Here is a 20,000-nt window from a genome sequence, read left to right as displayed (position 1 = left end):
GAACCTTATTCAAGAGGTAACGGATGGAAAGCCGTATAGAAACTCCTCTCGTTACAGCTCGCAAACGTCCATAACTGGGATATTCTAAAAATCTTAAAATAAACGAAACTATTCACATTACGATGATAAGAATAGGCGAAAATGCGTACACCATTTTTCACTTTTTTTGTACAAAACCAGACTATACTTTTACGGAGTCTCCATCCTCGAAGTGTCATAATCAAATCGGTTAAAGAAAGTAAGTTTTTTTTTTCCTCATAGAATTAAGCTTATTAAATGATAATTCTTAATACTGTAGTGATATTTAACAATTATTCCATGAGCGCGCGTTGGATATGAGATGATAGATAGCCAACGAGGCGCGTAGCGCCGAGTTGCCTATAATCATCTCATATCCAACAAGCGCGTGTGGAATAATTGTTTTATTAAAAACGCTTCCAAAATATGGAAAACTAGACTACAATAAAAATAAAAAGGCCCAAAAAATCACGCATATGCTTGCCGTTTTTGTAGATCATGGTATAATGGCTCATAACCCATGATGGTTTAGCCAATCAAAACTCTCGAATTGCATTATCCAATGATCCAGTTTTTAGTAATATTACTTATACACGACCCCACAAGCTTGTAACTTTAATTTTCATCGTGTTTAAATAAAGGCCATCTATCTATCTATCTATCTATCTTTCTATCTTAAAGTATAATTGAATTAAACGGAAGTGCCTATTTCAAACAAGGAACAAGCTCGAGTTGTTACCGTGGCTGGTGACGTCTACTATTACGTAAAAAAGACGAACGACAACGCCGCTCTGCGTTCGCGGGCTCACATATCCACCGGTTCTGTGTCGTTTGGTAGCTGTAAAAGTCTCTAGAGGTTTTTTTTTTGGCGTTATTTGCCCAAATTGCCCGCGATTATGACTTCAAGAGCACAGAAGGACAAAGGAAAAGAAAAACAGATCTCAAATCAGACGATTTTGTCGGAGTTGCTCAAAGAAGAAGAGAATAGATATTGCGCTGATTGCGGCGCAAAAGGTAAGTTTTACATGGAATGTTCCATCAACAATTAATGTCTTCGTAAGTGTTTGCCGTCAAGTCGTGTGAGTGTTATACTTCCTGGTTGGTAAATGAGAGCGAATTTTCTTTATCCTAGGGCCTCGTTGGGCATCATGGAATCTAGGAGTGTTTCTTTGCATCCGTTGTGCCGGGATTCATCGAAATTTAGGTGTCCACATTTCGAGGGTAAAATCTGTAAACCTCGATTCGTGGACTCCTGAACAAATGGATGTAAGTATGAAACTGGCCTTATACGAGACTATTTACATCTTTAAATTCGGTTTTGGTTTACTGTCTCTTCGTTTTTTTGTCATTTCTTATTCAGAGCATTCAGCAATGGGGAAACAAACGAGCTGCCGAGTTTTGGGAATGTTATCTGCCAAGTGATTTTCGACGTCCTCAAACAGACTCGTACCATTCGAATTTATCGCTCACTGGGTTGGATATTTTATCGTCATTTTTGCTTTTTAGTATTATTTAATGCTCATGTTTGTCATTGTGCGCTAGCCCATTGCTTTGTGTGCTTCGTGAAAACATTTTGAGAGAACGTCCGGTTAATGGGGTATGATTTTTGTGCTTTACCATTTACGATTCGCCGGCCATTTTTGTCATAAACGCGTGATTCTTAGAAATCTTCATATGATATCCAAGAAAAAGGAACTAGGTTTTACTTTATGAATACTTTAATCAAACTTAAACTTTAAATGTTGATAACTTTCAGTGTATCCTCCGATATCTTCCCGGCCGGCAGTCAGTTTACGTGATTCAATGTGGTGTGATGTGCATTCCATTTTGCTGGCGTGCCGTTATCTTACGATAAATTATTAGACCGAACAGGTTTATCCGGATAAATGCCTTCGTCGTGGACTAACAATCTCGATCATTTTGTCCAAAAAACAGTAAAACGTGTGGTACAAACAACCAGTTTCATGCTGTGGGAATTAATCTGGCAGGCTATCAGATTTGCTTAAAATTAAAAATCCGTAGGCGTGACCTTGGCGGAGCCATACGATATACACTTTAGTATATCCAAAGTGAGAGAAACGAAGGAATGTTTAGTTTTAATATTTCCATTTCCTGTAGTATTAGACTGCTAGGAATCATAAAATCTCTTTCCAGGGATAAATGTGAGTAATGCATCATTTAAATTTACATTATTTTACTTTGAAGAGTGTGCTCTACGTGTCCTGTATCAGTTTCCCAAACCCTTGGTGTCATAAGTGTTGTCTTACAGTCTGTGTTTGGGGTAATACTGTGGAGAGGTGTACTTTGGACCCAGACCTGATCAAACAATTAGTCACTGGTAACAAACTGATTTTAAAAGTGACATACAACTAGGATTTTCATTAAATGAAATTATCTAGATTGAATGAAAACATTAGGGCCATTTATATGGGAGAAAATAAAACGCGTCTTATGTAAGACGTGAACTGCTGGTATAAATGGTACAAAACAAGCGCTCGCATCTTATTTTAGACACGACTTACATGTACATAAGACGTGTCTTATCTTGGAACAGAATTTTCGACTGTTCTTATTTTGTCCGCGTCTTAAATAAGATGTGAACTTCCTCGTATAAATGGTTTCGCTTCCTAAATGAGACGTGCACTACAAGTGCGCATGCCTCCTGTCACATGCGTGATGACGATAACTTAAGCCAACAAAAACATCGTCATTTTGTTGACGAGTCACCCAGGCAAACAAAATGGCTTCCCAGTCAGGCTCAAAAGCACCAGCATAACAGAGAAATATTTGAACCTTGGTGGAGGAGAAAGAGTTCCTCATGCTTTACCGGGAACTGGCAATCGTGGAACAACTTGATAACTGCGTGACAAGTGCTGGTGTCAGTTATTTTTTGTTTTAATTCAATTGAATTGAAAGGGTTTTCAATTTGCATCCTTGCGGATGAAAAGTACAAAGGTGGTAACTGTGAATTAACAGTTCTTCTTCGAGGGCGTGCTAGATTGATAGTGATAAATAACCAAATAAGACGCGAACCATTTATATGAGATGTTTGCTTGTTATGTAGAACGTGAGCGTATAAATGGTACAGTTCGCATCCTATTTAAGACGCATCTTATTTTCTTCCGTATAAATGGCTCTATTGTGTATTCTGAACTTTACAGTGGAGACCACACTAACATTGCACTGAAGAGTGATACAATAATAATAATAATTATTATTTTTTGAAGGTTTTTTGTATGGCAGCAAAACTGTGAAATTTGTTTTGTAGTAAACTTGGGTAACCTACAAAACAAAGCAGACTTTCTTCCAAACTCCTCTCTCCATTTTTTTTAACCTGCTGGTTCAAAGTAAGTTCCCATCCTTGTTTAAGAGACTTATGAATCGCCATTAGTTGGGTGATACCATTCATCTTTAACTCAACAATGTGCTTTGTTTAATATTTGTATTGTTTGTCAGTTTATTTCTTTCAAGTTTGGTGAGATATTGTTTATTATTAAATAGATTGAGATGACCTTTTTTTGCTTTCTGTTGTTCTTTTTCTCTTTGCCAATTTTTTTTTGACCAACAGAGCCACTGAAACATTTATCAGAAACAAATATGAGCGTAAAAAATACCTTAAGAAAGATGGCTTGCCTCCCACCAATGCGGCAAAGAATTCTGCTCCAAAAGAAATTAAATCAGAAAAGGTTAGTTGAGAAATATTTAGTTCCTTTTATATTTCCCACAATAAAAACTAGTTGCAATGAATGAATTAAATGTAATGCTATCCTTGCAATGTATTTTATTTAGATGACATTTCATATGAAACCACAGGCCGTCATCCACTCAAACAGTCGTCACAAATGAGTAATCCAAATGCGATACTAGACTCAGTCCATTTCTTATTCATAGAACTTGTGGTAGATGATTCTGTTGGGCAAACAGTAAGGAAAAAAGTAATTCTTATGGTGACAAATATATAAGTACATATTTTATTTGTAATCAATAGCGACTTTTTAAGTCATAAACAAGCGAACGATTAAAGTTAGTAGCCAACGTCTCTGAGTCATCGGGACAACATTCTCAAGGCAGAGTGAATAACTTTATGTGAAGATTTGGTTTCTATACTTTTAAGTCTCGACAAATGAGCATAATAACAAAGGCTCACAAGGTCTTTAAGTGAATACCTTTGTGTGAGTCAGTTTGCATGTTTAAGGATGGTTTCAGTTTTCTTATAAAAAGCATCTCTTTAATTTGGCAATCAAATTTGTTCGAGCATTTTTCAAGCACATGAAAAGACATGTAGGCACTCTTGAGTTATGTTCATTCAAATAATGTTTACAAATGGACGAAGATTTTTGCTTGTGTCCATCAGCCGGTTCTTAAAGGTGCCTGCAAGTGTAAGCAACGTATCCTGCATCATGCAGGTTACATTGAAACTTGTACACTAGGCACTGTTGGTTAAACGGTGGCTGGCTTGTCTTCTCGAACTTGAAGATCTTTGTTGAGTTTAACGCTGGTGAACACAGGATGAATTGGCTGTCAAGCAATTGATAGATTCCACTGAAATGACTACACCTACCATCCAAGTTCTCATACCATTTAAAGATGAGGCCTCTGCTAATGTGTTGAAGAAAGGTCTCACACACCTTAGCTCAAAAAGACCTCAATTTAGCCCGTGTTCACCAACTTAAAACTCAACAAAGATCTTAAAGTTCAAGAAGTCAAGCCAGCCAACAGTGCCTAGTGTACAAATTTCAATGTAACCTGTGTGATGCAGGATATGTTGGTTACACTTGCAGCCACCTCCACAAACACGTTGATGGACACAAACAAACATCTCCATCAATTTGTAAACAATTTCACATGCTTGCTAAATGCTTGAACAAATTTGATTGCCTAATTAAGGAGATTCTTTTTACATGAAACCATCCTTAAATGTGTAAACCGACTCGATTTGTGCAAAGGTATTCACTAAAGAACTTGTAAGGCTTTGTTATTATGCTAATTTGTAGACTTTTAAAAGTATAGAACCAAATCTTCGCCTTAAGTTATTCACTTTGCCTTGAGAATGGTGTCACAATGACTCCAAAACGTCGGCTACTAACTTTAACAGTATTCACATATTTTATTAATCCTGTTAGTGTTTCTACTGACATTACTGTACATAATGATGATGAGGGTGATAATGATGACAATGACGAAATGAAAATGTTGATGATTAAGTGTAAAAGTCTTGAGCTGAAGAAATTATTATTGTACCTGACGTGCCCTATTGTTCTGTTTTCTTTAAAGCCAAAGAAAAGGAAAGAGAAGAGGGATGATGACATCACCATTACTCCACTTAAAACTGAAGCAGAGAAGAGGGTAAGTTATGAAACATACCGTACTTGTCCAAGCAGATATCTATGGAGGATTTGTGGGGACAAGTGTTTATTCAGCTCATGAATATTTTAAGTGTAGCATTGTTTGTACAATATATGTTGGCAAAATCTTAGGGTTGAACTTCCTGATGCAGCTATTGCTTTGGTTTTCAGAATTACTTCAGAAAGCAATGATCACAAGGGTCACTGTGGTAAAAAACCTCGAGTACCTTCGATTTCATTCAAGTTGTTTCCACATCACTTTTGACCCATTGACTCCTGATCTGCCCCGTTGACAAGTAAAATCATCCAGATGGCGTTAGGCAAAATAAAAATAATCTATAAGTGTCACTCCTAGGAGTGAAATGGGTAAAATGGTTGCAAGTATTAAATCTTAATAGAGTAAAGGCCCAGTAATACGGGCATCTTGGCTTTCTGATCACTTTTTTTCACCAACAAAGAAAAGGGGAGGGGGGGGGGTGGGGAGTTCGTTTTTGAGATGTGAACAACTAGATCCCAAAGTATAGGGTGTTTTTGCTGGGCTTTGCCATTGGCAAGGTAACTTATTACATCCCAATAATGACCATGTCTTGTTTGGAAATAATATTATTGGTGCTAAAGAGAGTGTCTTCGAAATGTTAAAACTGTTTTGAGCCACCTTAAGGACGGTGACTACTATTGTTATTGCGCACACGTTCTGCGCATCTTGAGATACTCTGGTTTCCTATGGGTGATGCTTTCTCAAAATAATGTTTACCAAAAAGAAAATTGGGGGTAACCAATCATTTTTGAGAGATGACTCAGCTTCAATTTCAGAAAGAACGCCATACATTGCTTTGTATTTTAAAGTGGTACTACGACCAAAAAACAATTCTTTTTTTTCTTTGGATTTCAAAACTATGTTAACTAAACACGAACTGATCCAAGTTTTAAGTTCTGATTTTAAAAAGACACCTGTTTATTTTAACTGGAATTTTCTTATATATTGGTCCGCCATTGCTAACGTTAAAATCTTGAGAGAGCTGGGTCGAGGAAAAAATGACGTCAAAGACTCACTAGTTTAAGAATGCAATGCGTGTGTACGCGGCCGAATTAATATGCAGCACGGGAGTTTCAGGCTTTCAGACTTTTAAACCCGTGTTTTGCATATGTAATAAATTGCGTTTACACGCTGAAATTTTAAGCTAGTGAATAAATGACGTCATTTTCTCTAGATCCAACCCGCTGAGGTCCAATCGGCCAGTTTTGAACGTGAGTAATGGCGGACCGTGAAATCCAAAACTCACACTCAAAATAAACAGCCTTTGGATAAAACTCAAAGCTCAAAATTTTGCCAGTTAGGTGTTAAGCAAACACGCTTTCAAAATCTGAAGAAAAAAAGCAAATGATTTTTTGATCATAGTACCACTTTAAAGCTTTTTACAAATATTATTCATGAATTATCTTTGGAAAATGGGTGGTTACCCCAATTTTCTTGTTGGATTTCAATAATTGGATTTCCTTCATAAGTCGGAGGCAAAATATCTTTGAATTATTAGGCACCATCCTTAAGAGGAAGTTTTGTCATTATTTTATGGCTACTATTAATGGCAATGTGACTCCTTTGGTTTCCCAGGATGTTACTGAAAAGAGTATGACAGGTTCCCTTTAATGACTCTCATTTTATTGATTTGGTGATGAAGAATAAGGGGGGAGGGGGAGGGGGGGGGGGCTGGACTTAAATTTCTTCCTCTGAAAAGGGGGGAGGCTTATTAGAGGATTTATGGTAAGAAGTTGTTCATAAATAGCTCCATCTGTGCTTAGTGAAAATACTTTGCCCCCATGTAGTCTGATCATGTTGAAGTAAGGCTTTCTGTTCGAGAGTGTGCCAGACATTTGCCATGAGGTGGTTTTTAGAAAAGCAGCTTATCTCTGTTGGCCTAGTGAAAAAGATTTATCATACTCAAGCTACAGCACCACTAATCCTTCCCCAAAGAAAGCTTGTTCACTCGTTTTGTATCAGCAGATTGTTTTTCTTCTTTTTTCCTTCAGGTTTCAGCACCACTTTATTCTGCCCCTCAGACCATTGCCCAGCCTCGTCCCACTCCCACGTCTGCCCCAGTCAAGGCTCCAGAACCTGCCAAACCGGCTGCTGCCCTGGTAGATTTATTTTCACTGGATAACCCGGCACCAACCCCGTCAACAGATTTGCTGAATTCCCTGGCGCAAGTCACCCCTTCCTCTCAACCACCTAAGACAAGTTCAGGGGTCAATGAGGTGTGATTCTAAAGTACATTAAGAAAATCTCACTCTTACTTTCCTGTTTCAAGTGTGTTCAAACAGAGATCAGTTCTGTCAAAATGAATTACAGGCATGTCTTATTAAAGGCCCACCTTTAACAGACAACTGCCCGAAGCTGAGACTCATCCAATTAAGCTAACAGCGTGAAAAAACTATGTCCCTGTTTAACCCTTTCAGCCCCGATAGTGCCAAATGGCACTTATAGATTTTACTCTGTCTAACGCCAGACGATTTTACTCGTCAATGGGGAACCCCTCGGGGCTTAAAGGTTTAAATGGCTATGATAAGCAATGCAAATTTCCATAGCAAAAACAAATGGTCGAAAAGCTTGTCGGTTAAAAGTGGGCCTTTAAGGTAGGCAACATTAATACACTCTGTATTCATGCTGAATACGAATACATACTTTCAAAGTGACATCCTTTTTTGTCATCATTTTGCTTTCAATGATACCATATTTTGAATTTTTTCACTTTGTTGTTTTGTGGCACTTTGTTGCAGCACACCTTTTCTCAGATAATGTGGCTTTCATATTTCACATTTCATTGTTATTTTTATTCACATTTTATTTTAGCTGATTGGTTTTGGTGCATTCCAACAGAACACAGTCATTGACACTGGGTTTAGTCAACCACAGCAAGTATGTGCCACCAGCCTGTTTAAAAATTGACACTGCATGAAGCATTTTTCTTGTTTCATGTAACAACTGGGTGAAGCTCAGTGGAAGTTGGGAGTATAATGTGGAACTCTAGGGGTCCCCCATGGTGATTGTCCATTCCTTAGACTGTAATATGGTTCTATGGCTGGCATTCCCCCACCTGCCCCAACATGCATATTATTATTATTATTGTATCTATAGCCCTCAAGGCACTGGTCACTTGTATTCATTGCAAGAAGGGGCAAAAATAGTGGAAAATACTCAGCTCTAAGTGGGCTCCTGTAATATGATACAAAGTGTTGCTAATCAAACCTCAGTTGTTAAAAGCTTGAAAAATGATCTCTGATAAAAATGATCTCTTTTTAGCCTTGGGAAGTGGGAAACCCTGCAAAATCATGTTTTGGTTAATGATATCCACATTTTCAACAACTGGGACCAGAAAAAAAGTTTTAGCATCTAGACAACTATAGTAGATGAAGATACAATTATTTAATTATAGTTATGTAAAAAAAGAATATTATTGTTATAATAATTAATTAATTTTTATGATTATTTTAAAATGTATTACACGTCCCTTCTTCAAACAGCTGAATTCAGCAGTGCCTTCAGAATCAAGTGAAGATTCCCTTCTCAAAGATGATTTGACATCTAATAAGTCCACTAAAGGTTGGTAGGCAACAGCTGTTTTGATTGATTAAAAATGAAAATTAGCGAAACAGCAATTCTCAAGCCAAATAGAGTTTTTGGCGAACATCATTGATGTTGAAAACAAATGGAATGTTTCAAAGTTACGTAAGATTTTAAGCAATACTTGCCAAATTTACCTGTCAGAGGAAGAGGTGGCAGACTGGCTTAACTAGAAAACAATTATTATTATTGTAATAGAGTTTTCCTGTTTATTGTTGATAATTAAAAATTTTGCCTTTCAATATCACATCAGAATTTTCCTTTTTTTTCCCCTGACTATCCACTGTTACTTAAAGGGGCTAGGTCACACTATTTTAGGTAATTTTGTTTAATTAAATGTTAATTATGAGCTCTAAACGTCAAATTGGCAGAGCAAGGGTCTTTCATTTGCAAAATCACGGCCAGATAACAACTGAGAATGATTTTCCAATACAAATTTGAAAAAAGGTGGGCCAACGTTTTTCAAATTTACCCAAATTCAGTCCATTTTAATCCTCTCCAGTTTTGTCCATCCATGTCCCTTCTTGGCTTCCCTGTGTTTTGTAAGAGTTCTTCCATAGTTGTGAACAGATAATTTAGCTAATTCTATGACCATTTGATCAGTGCTAAAATTGCCTAAAATTGCGTGACATAGCCCCTGTAACGTAGCTTGATTGTAAAATAATAATTATTATATGAAAAAGGAAAGACAACTAATTTAAAGGGGGACTCCGACGAAAAAACACGATTTTTTAAAAAGTCTCAAATCCTCTAGGAAACGCCGCCAAAATGTTGCATACGCTTTTCAAATAATGAATTTAACTTACTTTCACCAACATTTCAATGTTATTACGTCGAAATACTTGTTTTTCGTAGCATCCGCCATTATTGCTATGTCGCCTGCATACTTTTTCGAGAAAGCCTGGAGCGAGGACTTATGACGTCACTTACTCAACATATCGCTCGCTGCTACTTGAGTAAACAATGGAAAACATGTCAGAAAGCGAAGCTTCGTCTTTTATCGATCATGATTTATCGACTTTGGAATTATCGTATTCTGAGTCACTTACCTGTGATTATGAAGATTTAGACTCGTGGCTACTGAGGAAAAAACAGCCGCATATTGACGAGAAAGAGCTCAAGAGAAAGAACAAGAGGAATGCTTCGAGATCGTTCCAATCAACTGATACTAGATGGTACATGTATGTTGGAGTCGTGATTTTGTCTGTTTACTATTGTTCCCTTCATTTGTAAAAATTCAAATTGTTGTTCTTCGGACACAGTAACAAAGGCCAGTGAAAGGGTAAGAAAAGCTTCTGCTGTACTTACTAGCGAAATTGATCGGTGAGTGGAGTAGCTGGAACTGAAGCAGTTGCAGATGACGGAGAACTACATTACCACTGATCTGCCTGGGCTTCAATCTTGTTGTTTAGATGAGTGGGTTTTAAAAATAGTCGCCATAGGATTAAGAAACCGAAAGAACGAGCGATACACATCAATGTATGAGCAAGGCCAAACTGCGAAGTATCGGTATTAGAGCGCTGTATAATAAGCTCAATTTGGATTGCACTTTTCAATTTTCCTTGTCGGGAAATATTTTCATGTTTTTTATAACGTAGCAATTAAGAACGACAATGGCAATAATTTTCCTTGCTCCTGAACAGATTTCTACGATCAGTTTCATACCGACAGTTTATTCGTCTTGTTTGGGACTTCATGGGGTATATCATACGTTGATGTGTGTATCGCTCGTTCTTTCGGTTTCTTAATCCTATGGCGGCTATTCCTCAAACCCACTCGTCTAGACAACAAGATTGAAATCCAGGCCGATCGGTGGTAGTACTTTATCATCTGCAACTGCTTCCAGCTTCCCACGGCACCGATCAATTCGGCGCTACAGCAGAAGCATTCCTCTGCCTTTGTTACCGCGTCCGAAGAGCAACACGTACATTTGCACCTAGAAAAAAAAAAGAAATTTGAATTTTTACAAATGAAGGGAACAATAGTAAACAGACAAAATCACGACTCCAACATACCATCTAGTATCAGTTGATTCGAACGATCTCGAAGCATTCCTCTTGTTCTTTCTCTTGAGCTCTTTCTCGTCGATATGCGGCTGCTTTTTCCTCAGTAGCCACGAGTCTAAATCTTCATAATTACAGGTAAGTGACTCAGAATATTTTTTCGAAGTCAAACGATAATTCCGAAGTCGATAAATCATGATCGATAAAAGACGAAGCTTCGCTTTCTGACATGTTTTCCATTGTTTACTCAAGTAGCAGCGAGCGATATGTTGAGTAAGTGACGTCATAAGTCCTCGCTCCAGGCTTTCTCGAAAAAGTATGCAGGCGACATAGCAATAATGGCGGATGCTACGAAAAACAAGTATTTCGACGTAATAACATTGAAATGTTGGTGAAAGTAAGTTAAATTCATTATTTGAAAAGCGTATGCAACATTTTGGCGGCGTTTCCTCGAGGATTTGAGACTTTTTAAAAAATCGTGTTTTTTCGTCGGAGTCCCCCTTTAAGCTGCAGTGGTAATTATTTTAGGCAAGAATAATCACAGTTGCAATAAACTTAAGCAGCTTTAGTGGAAGCCTGAAAAAAATCCCTTCTTGAACAGAATTTGAATCCAGGACTGATGATTCTAGTGCACCTCTCTCAGTGCTTGGTTGCCCTGGCTGATAAATGCTTGGTTGCTCATGGAAAACCTGGAAAGTCATGGAATTTAAGAATTTCCAAGGCTGAGCTGCCTAAGAAAATTTTCCGGGAGCCCTTTGGGCTTCCAACATTAAAAGTTAGAAGCCCAAGTCATTTTTTCAAGAGCCCAGAATTAATTAATTCCAGCTGGGATCAAATTTACAAGAAAGTGGGCTACTTGTGCAGAAATTTGGGTGCCCACACTCGCAAATAAGGCGCCCCATGTTTAGATTCCATCACACAGCTTGAGTATGCCATAGTTTTAAGTGTGTGCCTTTTTTATTTTTTTTTTTTTTTTTGGAAGTCTGGGTTCAAGTTTTAGCATCATCCAAATGGAATCATTGATCTGATTGGACAGTGACTTGTTTGTGACATTGTCTCTTGAATTTTCCTATCTGACCATCTTTTGCAAAAGCCACAGATATTCAAAACATGGGAAAATGCTCAACTGCTGAAAATTAATTGTTATTGTTAACTTCAGGCCATTATCGGACATTGACACGGAATAGAAAACCGATGATCTTGTGTAATTTATTTTCTATTTTTGGGCTGGGTTTTCCATTGTTTTTTCTTCAGGCAACCAACCTTTTGGCAAATAATAGTCACCCGCTAAACTTTGATCTTTGAAAAATGCGTGGTTACCCCCAATTTTCTTTTTGGATTTCAATAACACTTGTTAAGATCTACATTTCCTGCATAATCACACACCAGGGCAAAAATATCTTTAATTAGTAGGCACCGTCCTTAAACAAAATTACGGCAATATAAATTAAATGATATCTTTGCTTTTTTTAATGAACAGACAGCATTATGGCATTGTATGCCCCCAAAAGCCAAAGCAATCAGCCTCAAATGTATGGAGTCCCAGGCGGAATGTACATCACCCCACAGCAGCAACCACACCCTAATACTCCTCCTTCATTGTTCAACAATATAAGGGGAATGCCTGCTCAGGGCATCCCCGTGGGAATGACGCAGGGTGTGGGAAATCCCCTCCAGCAAGGGTTCATGCAACAGCGACAGCAACAACAGCAACAGCAGGTTAGATTGCAAGCTCTTGTTAATGCCAGGATTACAGTGGAACGTCTTTTAAACTCTCTATAACACAGAATTTAACTATTGGAGGGTAATGTAAAGTGCTAGATTTCTACCCATGTAAACCATGTGAGTGTTAGCCCTACTACCGGTACCTGGGAATTGGGCCCACACAAGGACAGGGCTAACGCTCACCTGGTTTACATGAGTAGAAACCTAGCAATTCACATTACCCTCCAATAGTTAATTCTGTTGAAATATAAGTGCTACACGGCCAACGTTTGCAAAAACGTAACCGTCCTGTTTCTAAAGAAACTGGTGCTGCGTTGGTGGGGAAGTAGTATACAAAAATTTGGTTTTAGCAACGGAGTTGATAATGTAAATTGACCACCGTACAGAGATTCTAAAAGCTGTACGGTGGTCAATTAATCCGTTGACAAAACCAAATTTTTTACAGAATATCAAGTTTTGTGCTTGTAGCCTGCATGTAGTAAAATGGAAGGGGAAAAACCTTGTTCAGTGAAACACTGTGTAACTCCTGGTCCCTCTGCACTTCTTACTTTGTTCCAGGAAAAAAGTATAGGATTCGGCTGTGACTTTTCTTTTTTTTAAACGAGATGCTTCCGTGAAGCATACACTGGGTTGTCTGTGGTACGTGTTACAGAACATCAGAAGGCACTGAATTGTGTGGTATTGAAATACAGCATTCAAGTCTCCGAAGAATAACAAATAAAAGAGAAGCGAGAAACATTGGCTTCTGGGCTGAGATGTTGATAATTTTCAAGTTCCCTCACAACTTCTTTTCACCACAAGTGTGCCCTCTAAGCGTCTGAATGCTTTGTAATACTAAAATTCACTGATGTTAAGCCCTTTCGGGCGGGGTTAGTATTAGGATGGGAGACCAAAAACAATAAACCCCTCCTAAAACACAAGGATCTGACCGAAAATACTATGAACGCTAACAAATGCGAACTCAGCAAAGTACAGATTTTGTTAGCTTGTTTTATGCAAAACAAATATTGATGCAAAAGCAAATAACTATTCTTACACAGTTTTTACAAAGAGCAGAAGGAAGTTTCCGGAACGGTCGATCGAGAGTAAAATATTTACGACATGAAAACAATATTTATTTTGAACCATGAATATAGTTACGATCATCGACAAACATTTTGGGAGATTTTTGCTACGTTCAAATAAATCGCAAAATCGAAAGTGACATGCCGGAATTCAGCGGGCGCCGTGATTAAGTTACCGCGGTATGTTTAGTCGCCAAACAGTGAAGTATCTGTGTCAAATTATGGCAAGATACCGGGTTTTTGTAAGTTTCTTTTTCTGTCAAGTGTTATAAAGTTTGACACTGAAATGAGCGAAGTCAAAACAAAGATCACAATCGCCCAACTCTTGTTTATGCAAAGTCAAAATTTACTCTCCAAGACGCGTACGACGTTATTTATCACCAGGTAATTCCATCATTTTGGAAATAGCAGCTACTTTATTATTCATCTGCGTCACAATTTTTCACTGATTTTGGGGCTCATTTTGTTGAACTCAAGCACTCTTCCAACAGGCCTGTGAACCCTTCCTGCTTACAGAGCAATACTAAAAAACTTCTCCCATATCACATTTCAACCTTAAGCTCGAAAATTCAATACACAACATGATATTATAATTCACAAGGGCAGAAAGTACCACAGAATCCTTTTCCAGCGAAAAATTTATTGAAACAAACAACATATTTGCTCTTAGAGGCGCAAACATCTTCCAATTTCATTGCGTGCGTGAAGACAAGAAACTCAATCGTGTCAAATTACCATGTACTTCAGGTAAATACAGCTCTCTGCTCGACGGGCGATAGATTGTTGTCGAAGTCCATTACTCGTCGCTTTTACTATTCCAGGGATTTGTTTTCACCGCCTGCCTAGTTTATCCAACTGACTTTCCATTATTGAGCTCCATAAGGGTATATTTTGTTTAAGATCCACTAAAACGCCATTTGCGTTACATGACTTTCGACGCCATTGCAGGTTAAGTTTATCATTCTACTGTGTCCACCAGAGAAGTCTGCGCATCTCCACTACCCTCTCTGTCCTAAGAAAATACGGACAGAAGGCTCTATGCAGAAAGACACCACTTAGAAGGGGAGTGACGGGCAAGACTTTTACCGACACGGAAAATAAAAAAAAAATAAATAATCTACCCATTTTCCGACTGGGATGCCTACGGCAACCCAGTAATAATGATATCTTTTGGGGTCGTGATTTGGCTGCGCATGCGTAATATTGCTTTGCCTGGTAGAGATGCTTTTCAGAGAAGACAGCCTAAGAGGGATTCAAACTTGGTATTTCCTCATGCAGAGGTAATCACAATGACCACTAGACCACGGAACACTCCCCGACAGGTTTGGTGTTTTCATTGCACGCAATGCCATAATTATATGGTTATCACAATGACTCAGTAACACATCTCACCCCGGTTGGGCTAATATTCTCCCGGGTGGTGAGAAAAAGTATTAAATATTTTTTAACCTATTGACTCCCAGGGGTTCCCCATTGACGAGTAAAATCGTCTGGCGTTAGACAGAGTAAAATACTAAGTATGGCCAGTTTATGCTGGTTTGGGCGTCAAAGGGTTAAATACCATCATAGAAACTTGTAAAGCATCTGTTTACTAGTTTTGATTGGAATCAGTGCCTTTAAAAACAGTTTTTAATGTACACATCTTGTATTACAGTACCTTCATATTCTGACTGCATCGACACTCACACAATACTTCAATGTGAAGAGGTTTATTAGGGGTGCGCAGGAATTCATCCCATACTTGCAGTCAGCCCTTTCCCAAGTACATATGTAGATTTATGTATAGAATGCCTCCCTTGGGAGATTTAACATTCCCACTGTTGTAAAAGCCCATCTCCCTTGGGAGATTCAACATTCCCACTGTTGTAAAAGGCAATCTCCCTAGGAAGATTCAACACTCCCACTGTTGTAAAAGGCAATCCCCTTGAGAGATTCAACACTCCCACTGTTGTAAAAGGCAATCTCCCTTGGGAGATTCAACACTCCCACTGTTGTAAAAGCCAATCTCTCTTGGGAGATTCAACACTCCCACTATGGTAAAAGCCAATCTCCCTTGGGAGATTCAACATTCCCACTGTTGTAAAAGGCAATCTCCCTAGGAAGATTCAACACTCCCACTGTTGTAAAAGCCAATCTCCCTTGGGAGATTCAACATTCCCACTGTTGTAAAAGGCAATCTCCCTAGGAAGATTCAACACTCCCACTGTTGTAAAAGGCAATCCCCTTGAGAGATTCAACTTTCCCACTGTTGTAAAAGGCAATCTCCCTTGGGAGATTCAACACTCCCACTGTTGTAAAAGCCAATCTCTCTTGGGAGATTCAACACTCCCACTGTTGTAAAAGCCAATCTCCCTTGGGAGATTCAACACTCCCACTATGGTAAAAGCCAATCTCCCTTGGAAGATTCAACATTCCCACTGTTGTAAAAGGCAATCTCCCTAGGAAGATTCAACACTCCCACTGTTGTAAAAGCCAATCTCCCTTGGGAGATTCAACACTCCCACTATGGTAAAAGCCAATCTCCCTTGGGAGATTCAACATTCCCACTGTTGTAAAAGGCAATCTCCCTAGGAAGATTCAACACTCCCACTGTTGTAAAAGCCAATCTCCCTTGGGAGATTCAACACTCCCACTATGGTAAAAGCCAATCTCCCTTGGGAGATTCAACATTCCCACTGTTGTAAAAGGCAATCTCCCTAGGAAGATTCAACACTCCCACTGTTGTAAAAGCCAATCTCCCTTGGGAGATTCAACACTCCCACTATGGTAAAAGCCAATCTCCCTTGGGAGATTCAACATTCCCACTGTTGTAAAAGGCAATCTCCCTAGGAAGATTCAACACTCCCACTGTTGTAAAAGCCAATCTCCCTTGGGAGATTCAACACTCCCACTATGGTAAAAGCCAATCTCCCTTGGGAGATTCAACATTCCCACTGTTGTAAAAGGCAATCTCCCTAGGAAGATTCAACACTCCCACTGTTGTAAAAGCCAATCTCCCTTGGGAGATTCAACACTCCCACTATGGTAAAAGCCAATCTCCCTTGGGAGATTCAACATTCCCACTGTTGTAATAGGCAATCTCCCTAGGAAGATTCAACACTCCCACTGTTGTAAAAGGCAATCTCCCTTGAGAGATTCAACACTCCCACTGTTGTAAAGCCAATCTCCCTTGGGAGATTCAACACTCTCACTGTTGTAAAAGCCAATCTCTCTTGGGAGATTCAACACTCCCACTGTTGTAAAAGCCAATCTCCCTTGGGAGATTCAACACTCCCACTATGGTAAAAGCCAATCTCCCTAGGGAGATTCAACATTCCCACTGTTGTAAAAGGCAATCTCCCTAGGAAGATTCAACACTCCCACTGTTGTAAAAGGCAATCTCCCTTGGGAGATTCAACACTCCCACTGTTGTAAAAGCCAATCTCTCTTGGGAGATTCAACACTCCCACTATTGTAAAAGCCAATCTCCCTTGGGAGATTCAACACTCCCACTGTTGTAAAAGCCAACCTCCCTTGGGAGATTCAGCACTCCCACCATTGTCCAGGTCAATCTCAGCTTCATGGAAATATGATACTTTTGATGGGAAAAATTTGTTTCTAAAAATACATTTACTTGGGAAAGGGTTACTCAAGGAATTAGTGGAGAGTCTGTATAGAGGCTTCCCTTGATGAGCTCCTGAGGTATGTCTTTCAGTCTGCTGTAACATGAGCACAAAAACTATGCAATTGTACCATGCTAGATTCATGTAATAAAGAAAGACTTCTTAGAAGTGGCCAAAAAGTATGTGGAAATGTATTGCTCATCTCATGCAGTAGCCCCAGATCCGGGGAAAGGGTACTCGCTTAACAAAAGGAAAAGATGTAACAACTGAACAAGTCTTACCCTTCCAAATATACAGTGTAGTAAACTAAACTTAAGCAGAAGGTAGTCGCCACTGTGATTGACGTACATAGACTGTCTAGAATCTCCTGCCAGACACTGAAAATATCCTATTTTATCCCTTAACCATTTATACATGTAGGCCTTTATATTGTGCCGTCAGAATAATAATCGTTCGTACTAACTTGTTCCCATTCCACCGTCAGAAGCTATGCTTTTGTGGATGTTCTGTAAGACAGCTGTTTAGGACCCAAACAAGCAGAACTAACTGGTATTCTGTGGTTTTCAGGTTGCACAGGTTCAACAACAAATGCAACAGATGCGACTTAAACAACAGACAGCTGCTCAACAGCCAAACATGCAGAGTGGACAGGGTGCATTTGGATCAAGCTTGCCAGGGATGGGAAATGGCTGGATGTCATCACAGCAGCCCATGTCATTTCCTCAGCAGCAGCATGCTCAGTATGTCACAACTGGTCCAGCACCAAACAGTATGAATTATGGTGGGTACCCAGTGGGTCTCATGCCGGGGTCTGGCCAAACTATGAGTCACCAATTGTGGAAGTAAAAATTATACAATCTTGTAAATAAGAATTTTGAAATCAGTAGTAGCGTTGTACATGGACAGTTGGTTGATAAATTGCTGATCTTTGCGTTAAGCTTGGCCACACATGTTGCAGAGTTTGTCAAGAAATAAGCTGGAAAGGCAAAGTTAAAATGAATGATTGTTTTTAGCCAAGACACTGATGTTCATCATGTTTGTAATGAATGGCTTCTTTCCTTAGAATTGGGAAAATCATATCAAGTTTTTGTACGTCTTGAGTAATTTATTACTGGTTGCTGGTTTGTACCAAACTGTTTTAAATTGTGCACAAAAAATGAAGGCATCGGATTTTCAAAGACACCAATGTGTGTGTTCATCTTCCCTCCTTCATATTTTGGCTCTGACAAATCATTTTCGAAGGAAGGCACAGTTTCCTGCTTGAAATTTGGCTTTGATTGACAAAATAACTGAAATGTTTTACTTCTTTGACTACCGGTAATGCTTTTACTTCATATCTTTCATTTTACTGCACATCATGGTGTGGTCAAGTTTATCAAAGACAGTATATTACAGCTAAATATCACAGTAAAAAGCAAGCTGTTTCTAACATTGGGGAAAAGCTTGTTTCAGGAAGTCAAGTAAAATAAATGTTTGCCAAAGGTAGTGAAACTATATAAAACCAAACTAGTTACTGTTGAGAAAGTTTATTTGTCTACCTCTGACGGAGGCATCACGCATTGATTTTCTAAGTTGGCAGTGCTCGGCGAGAGAAATTATTTTAGGTATAGATGGTCCGAGAGAAAATTCATAAGAAGAAGACGCATAGCTTTAAATCATTGGCTCCCTACGGCTGGACATTCATAGAGGCTGGTCATCTTGTGGATGTCCTAACAAGCCTTTGGCTAAATCAATACCAGCCATCCTCTTTTAAATCTCTGGGATACAGTGACAATAGGCCCTTTTCGATGTATTAAAATTCAGCTTGAAAGAGAGGTCTAGAGGACAAAGTCAAAGGAAAGTGGATGATATCCAAATATTTTTCGCATTCATTCCAACGTGTTTCTATTGTTCTTCTCCTCACTGCCTCACTATCAAGCTGAATATTTGATATTTCGAAAATGGCCTATTGACGCTTCAAATGTCCCCTTTTTTTTACCTTGCTCGTAGTATTATTATGGGGTTTACGAGGAATCTGTTCTGGGCAAACTTACAAATCGTCAATCCATTTGTAAATTGTTTTAATTGAGAATTTTATGTATTCTCACTCAGTTAATGTAAATTCCAGTATTATTTTTACTTCGGTCAACTTGTTAGCTGGCCGGAAATACGTCCGCTTTCGCAGGCTATCAATTTGTCTGTCACATGTGTAATGAATGATTTTTACACCGGAAAGGTGAAAATGCAACCAACTTTCGGTCATACGGTTTTCAGTTTAGTTTTGCGAAATAGGAACGAGATCAGTCGCGTCACAGACAACGTTGAGGGAACCAATCATAAACCGACTTCAGGGGCGTGAAAAGAAGTGCGAAAGGGTTTTGTCTCGCCTCTGATTGGCCGAAATCATATAATTAAAGTATTCAACAAGCGTACCTATGCAAAACAACGAAATCGTGAAATTACAACTGAAAACCGCTCTTAATTCACCAATATTTAATGAGCTTGGCTGGCTAACGCCTTGAGTTTTGCGTTTGCGCATGCTTGACGACTGCATTGTCGTTCTTGAGAAAAGTAAACGTTCGTTCAAGTTGTAGTATCGTCAGTATTTGAGTAAGATAAAAGTAGTATGCTCACATTCAAGGATA

The 20,000-nt window shown here is 38.9% G+C and overlaps 1 protein-coding gene across 1 annotated transcript in view; it reads left to right on the top strand.

The window, feature by feature from the left end:
• Positions 1 to 828: 828 nt before the first annotated feature.
• LOC138045412 (stromal membrane-associated protein 1-like) overlaps positions 829 to 20,000 on the top strand; it is a 19,204-nt gene continuing 32 nt past the window's right edge. The window contains exons 1-10 of the mRNA XM_068891921.1: positions 829 to 1,032; positions 1,151 to 1,284; positions 1,379 to 1,464; positions 3,587 to 3,704; positions 5,293 to 5,364; positions 7,392 to 7,616; positions 8,212 to 8,277; positions 8,883 to 8,961; positions 12,466 to 12,704; positions 17,944 to 20,000. The exon at positions 17,944 to 20,000 is cut by the window's right edge and continues 32 nt beyond it. Coding sequence (XP_068748022.1) covers positions 915 to 1,032; positions 1,151 to 1,284; positions 1,379 to 1,464; positions 3,587 to 3,704; positions 5,293 to 5,364; positions 7,392 to 7,616; positions 8,212 to 8,277; positions 8,883 to 8,961; positions 12,466 to 12,704; positions 17,944 to 18,222 — 1,416 coding nt within the window. The 5' untranslated portion in view covers positions 829 to 914 and the 3' untranslated portion in view covers positions 18,223 to 20,000. The remainder of the gene's footprint in view (positions 1,033 to 1,150; positions 1,285 to 1,378; positions 1,465 to 3,586; positions 3,705 to 5,292; positions 5,365 to 7,391; positions 7,617 to 8,211; positions 8,278 to 8,882; positions 8,962 to 12,465; positions 12,705 to 17,943) is intronic.

This window comes from Montipora capricornis, chromosome 4 (assembly GCF_036669925.1).
Source record: "Montipora capricornis isolate CH-2021 chromosome 4, ASM3666992v2, whole genome shotgun sequence".
NCBI classification, from domain to species: domain Eukaryota; kingdom Metazoa; phylum Cnidaria; class Anthozoa; order Scleractinia; family Acroporidae; genus Montipora; species Montipora capricornis.
Note: the sequence above shows the minus strand (reverse complement) of the source record. Positions and strands in the feature narration are given on the sequence as shown.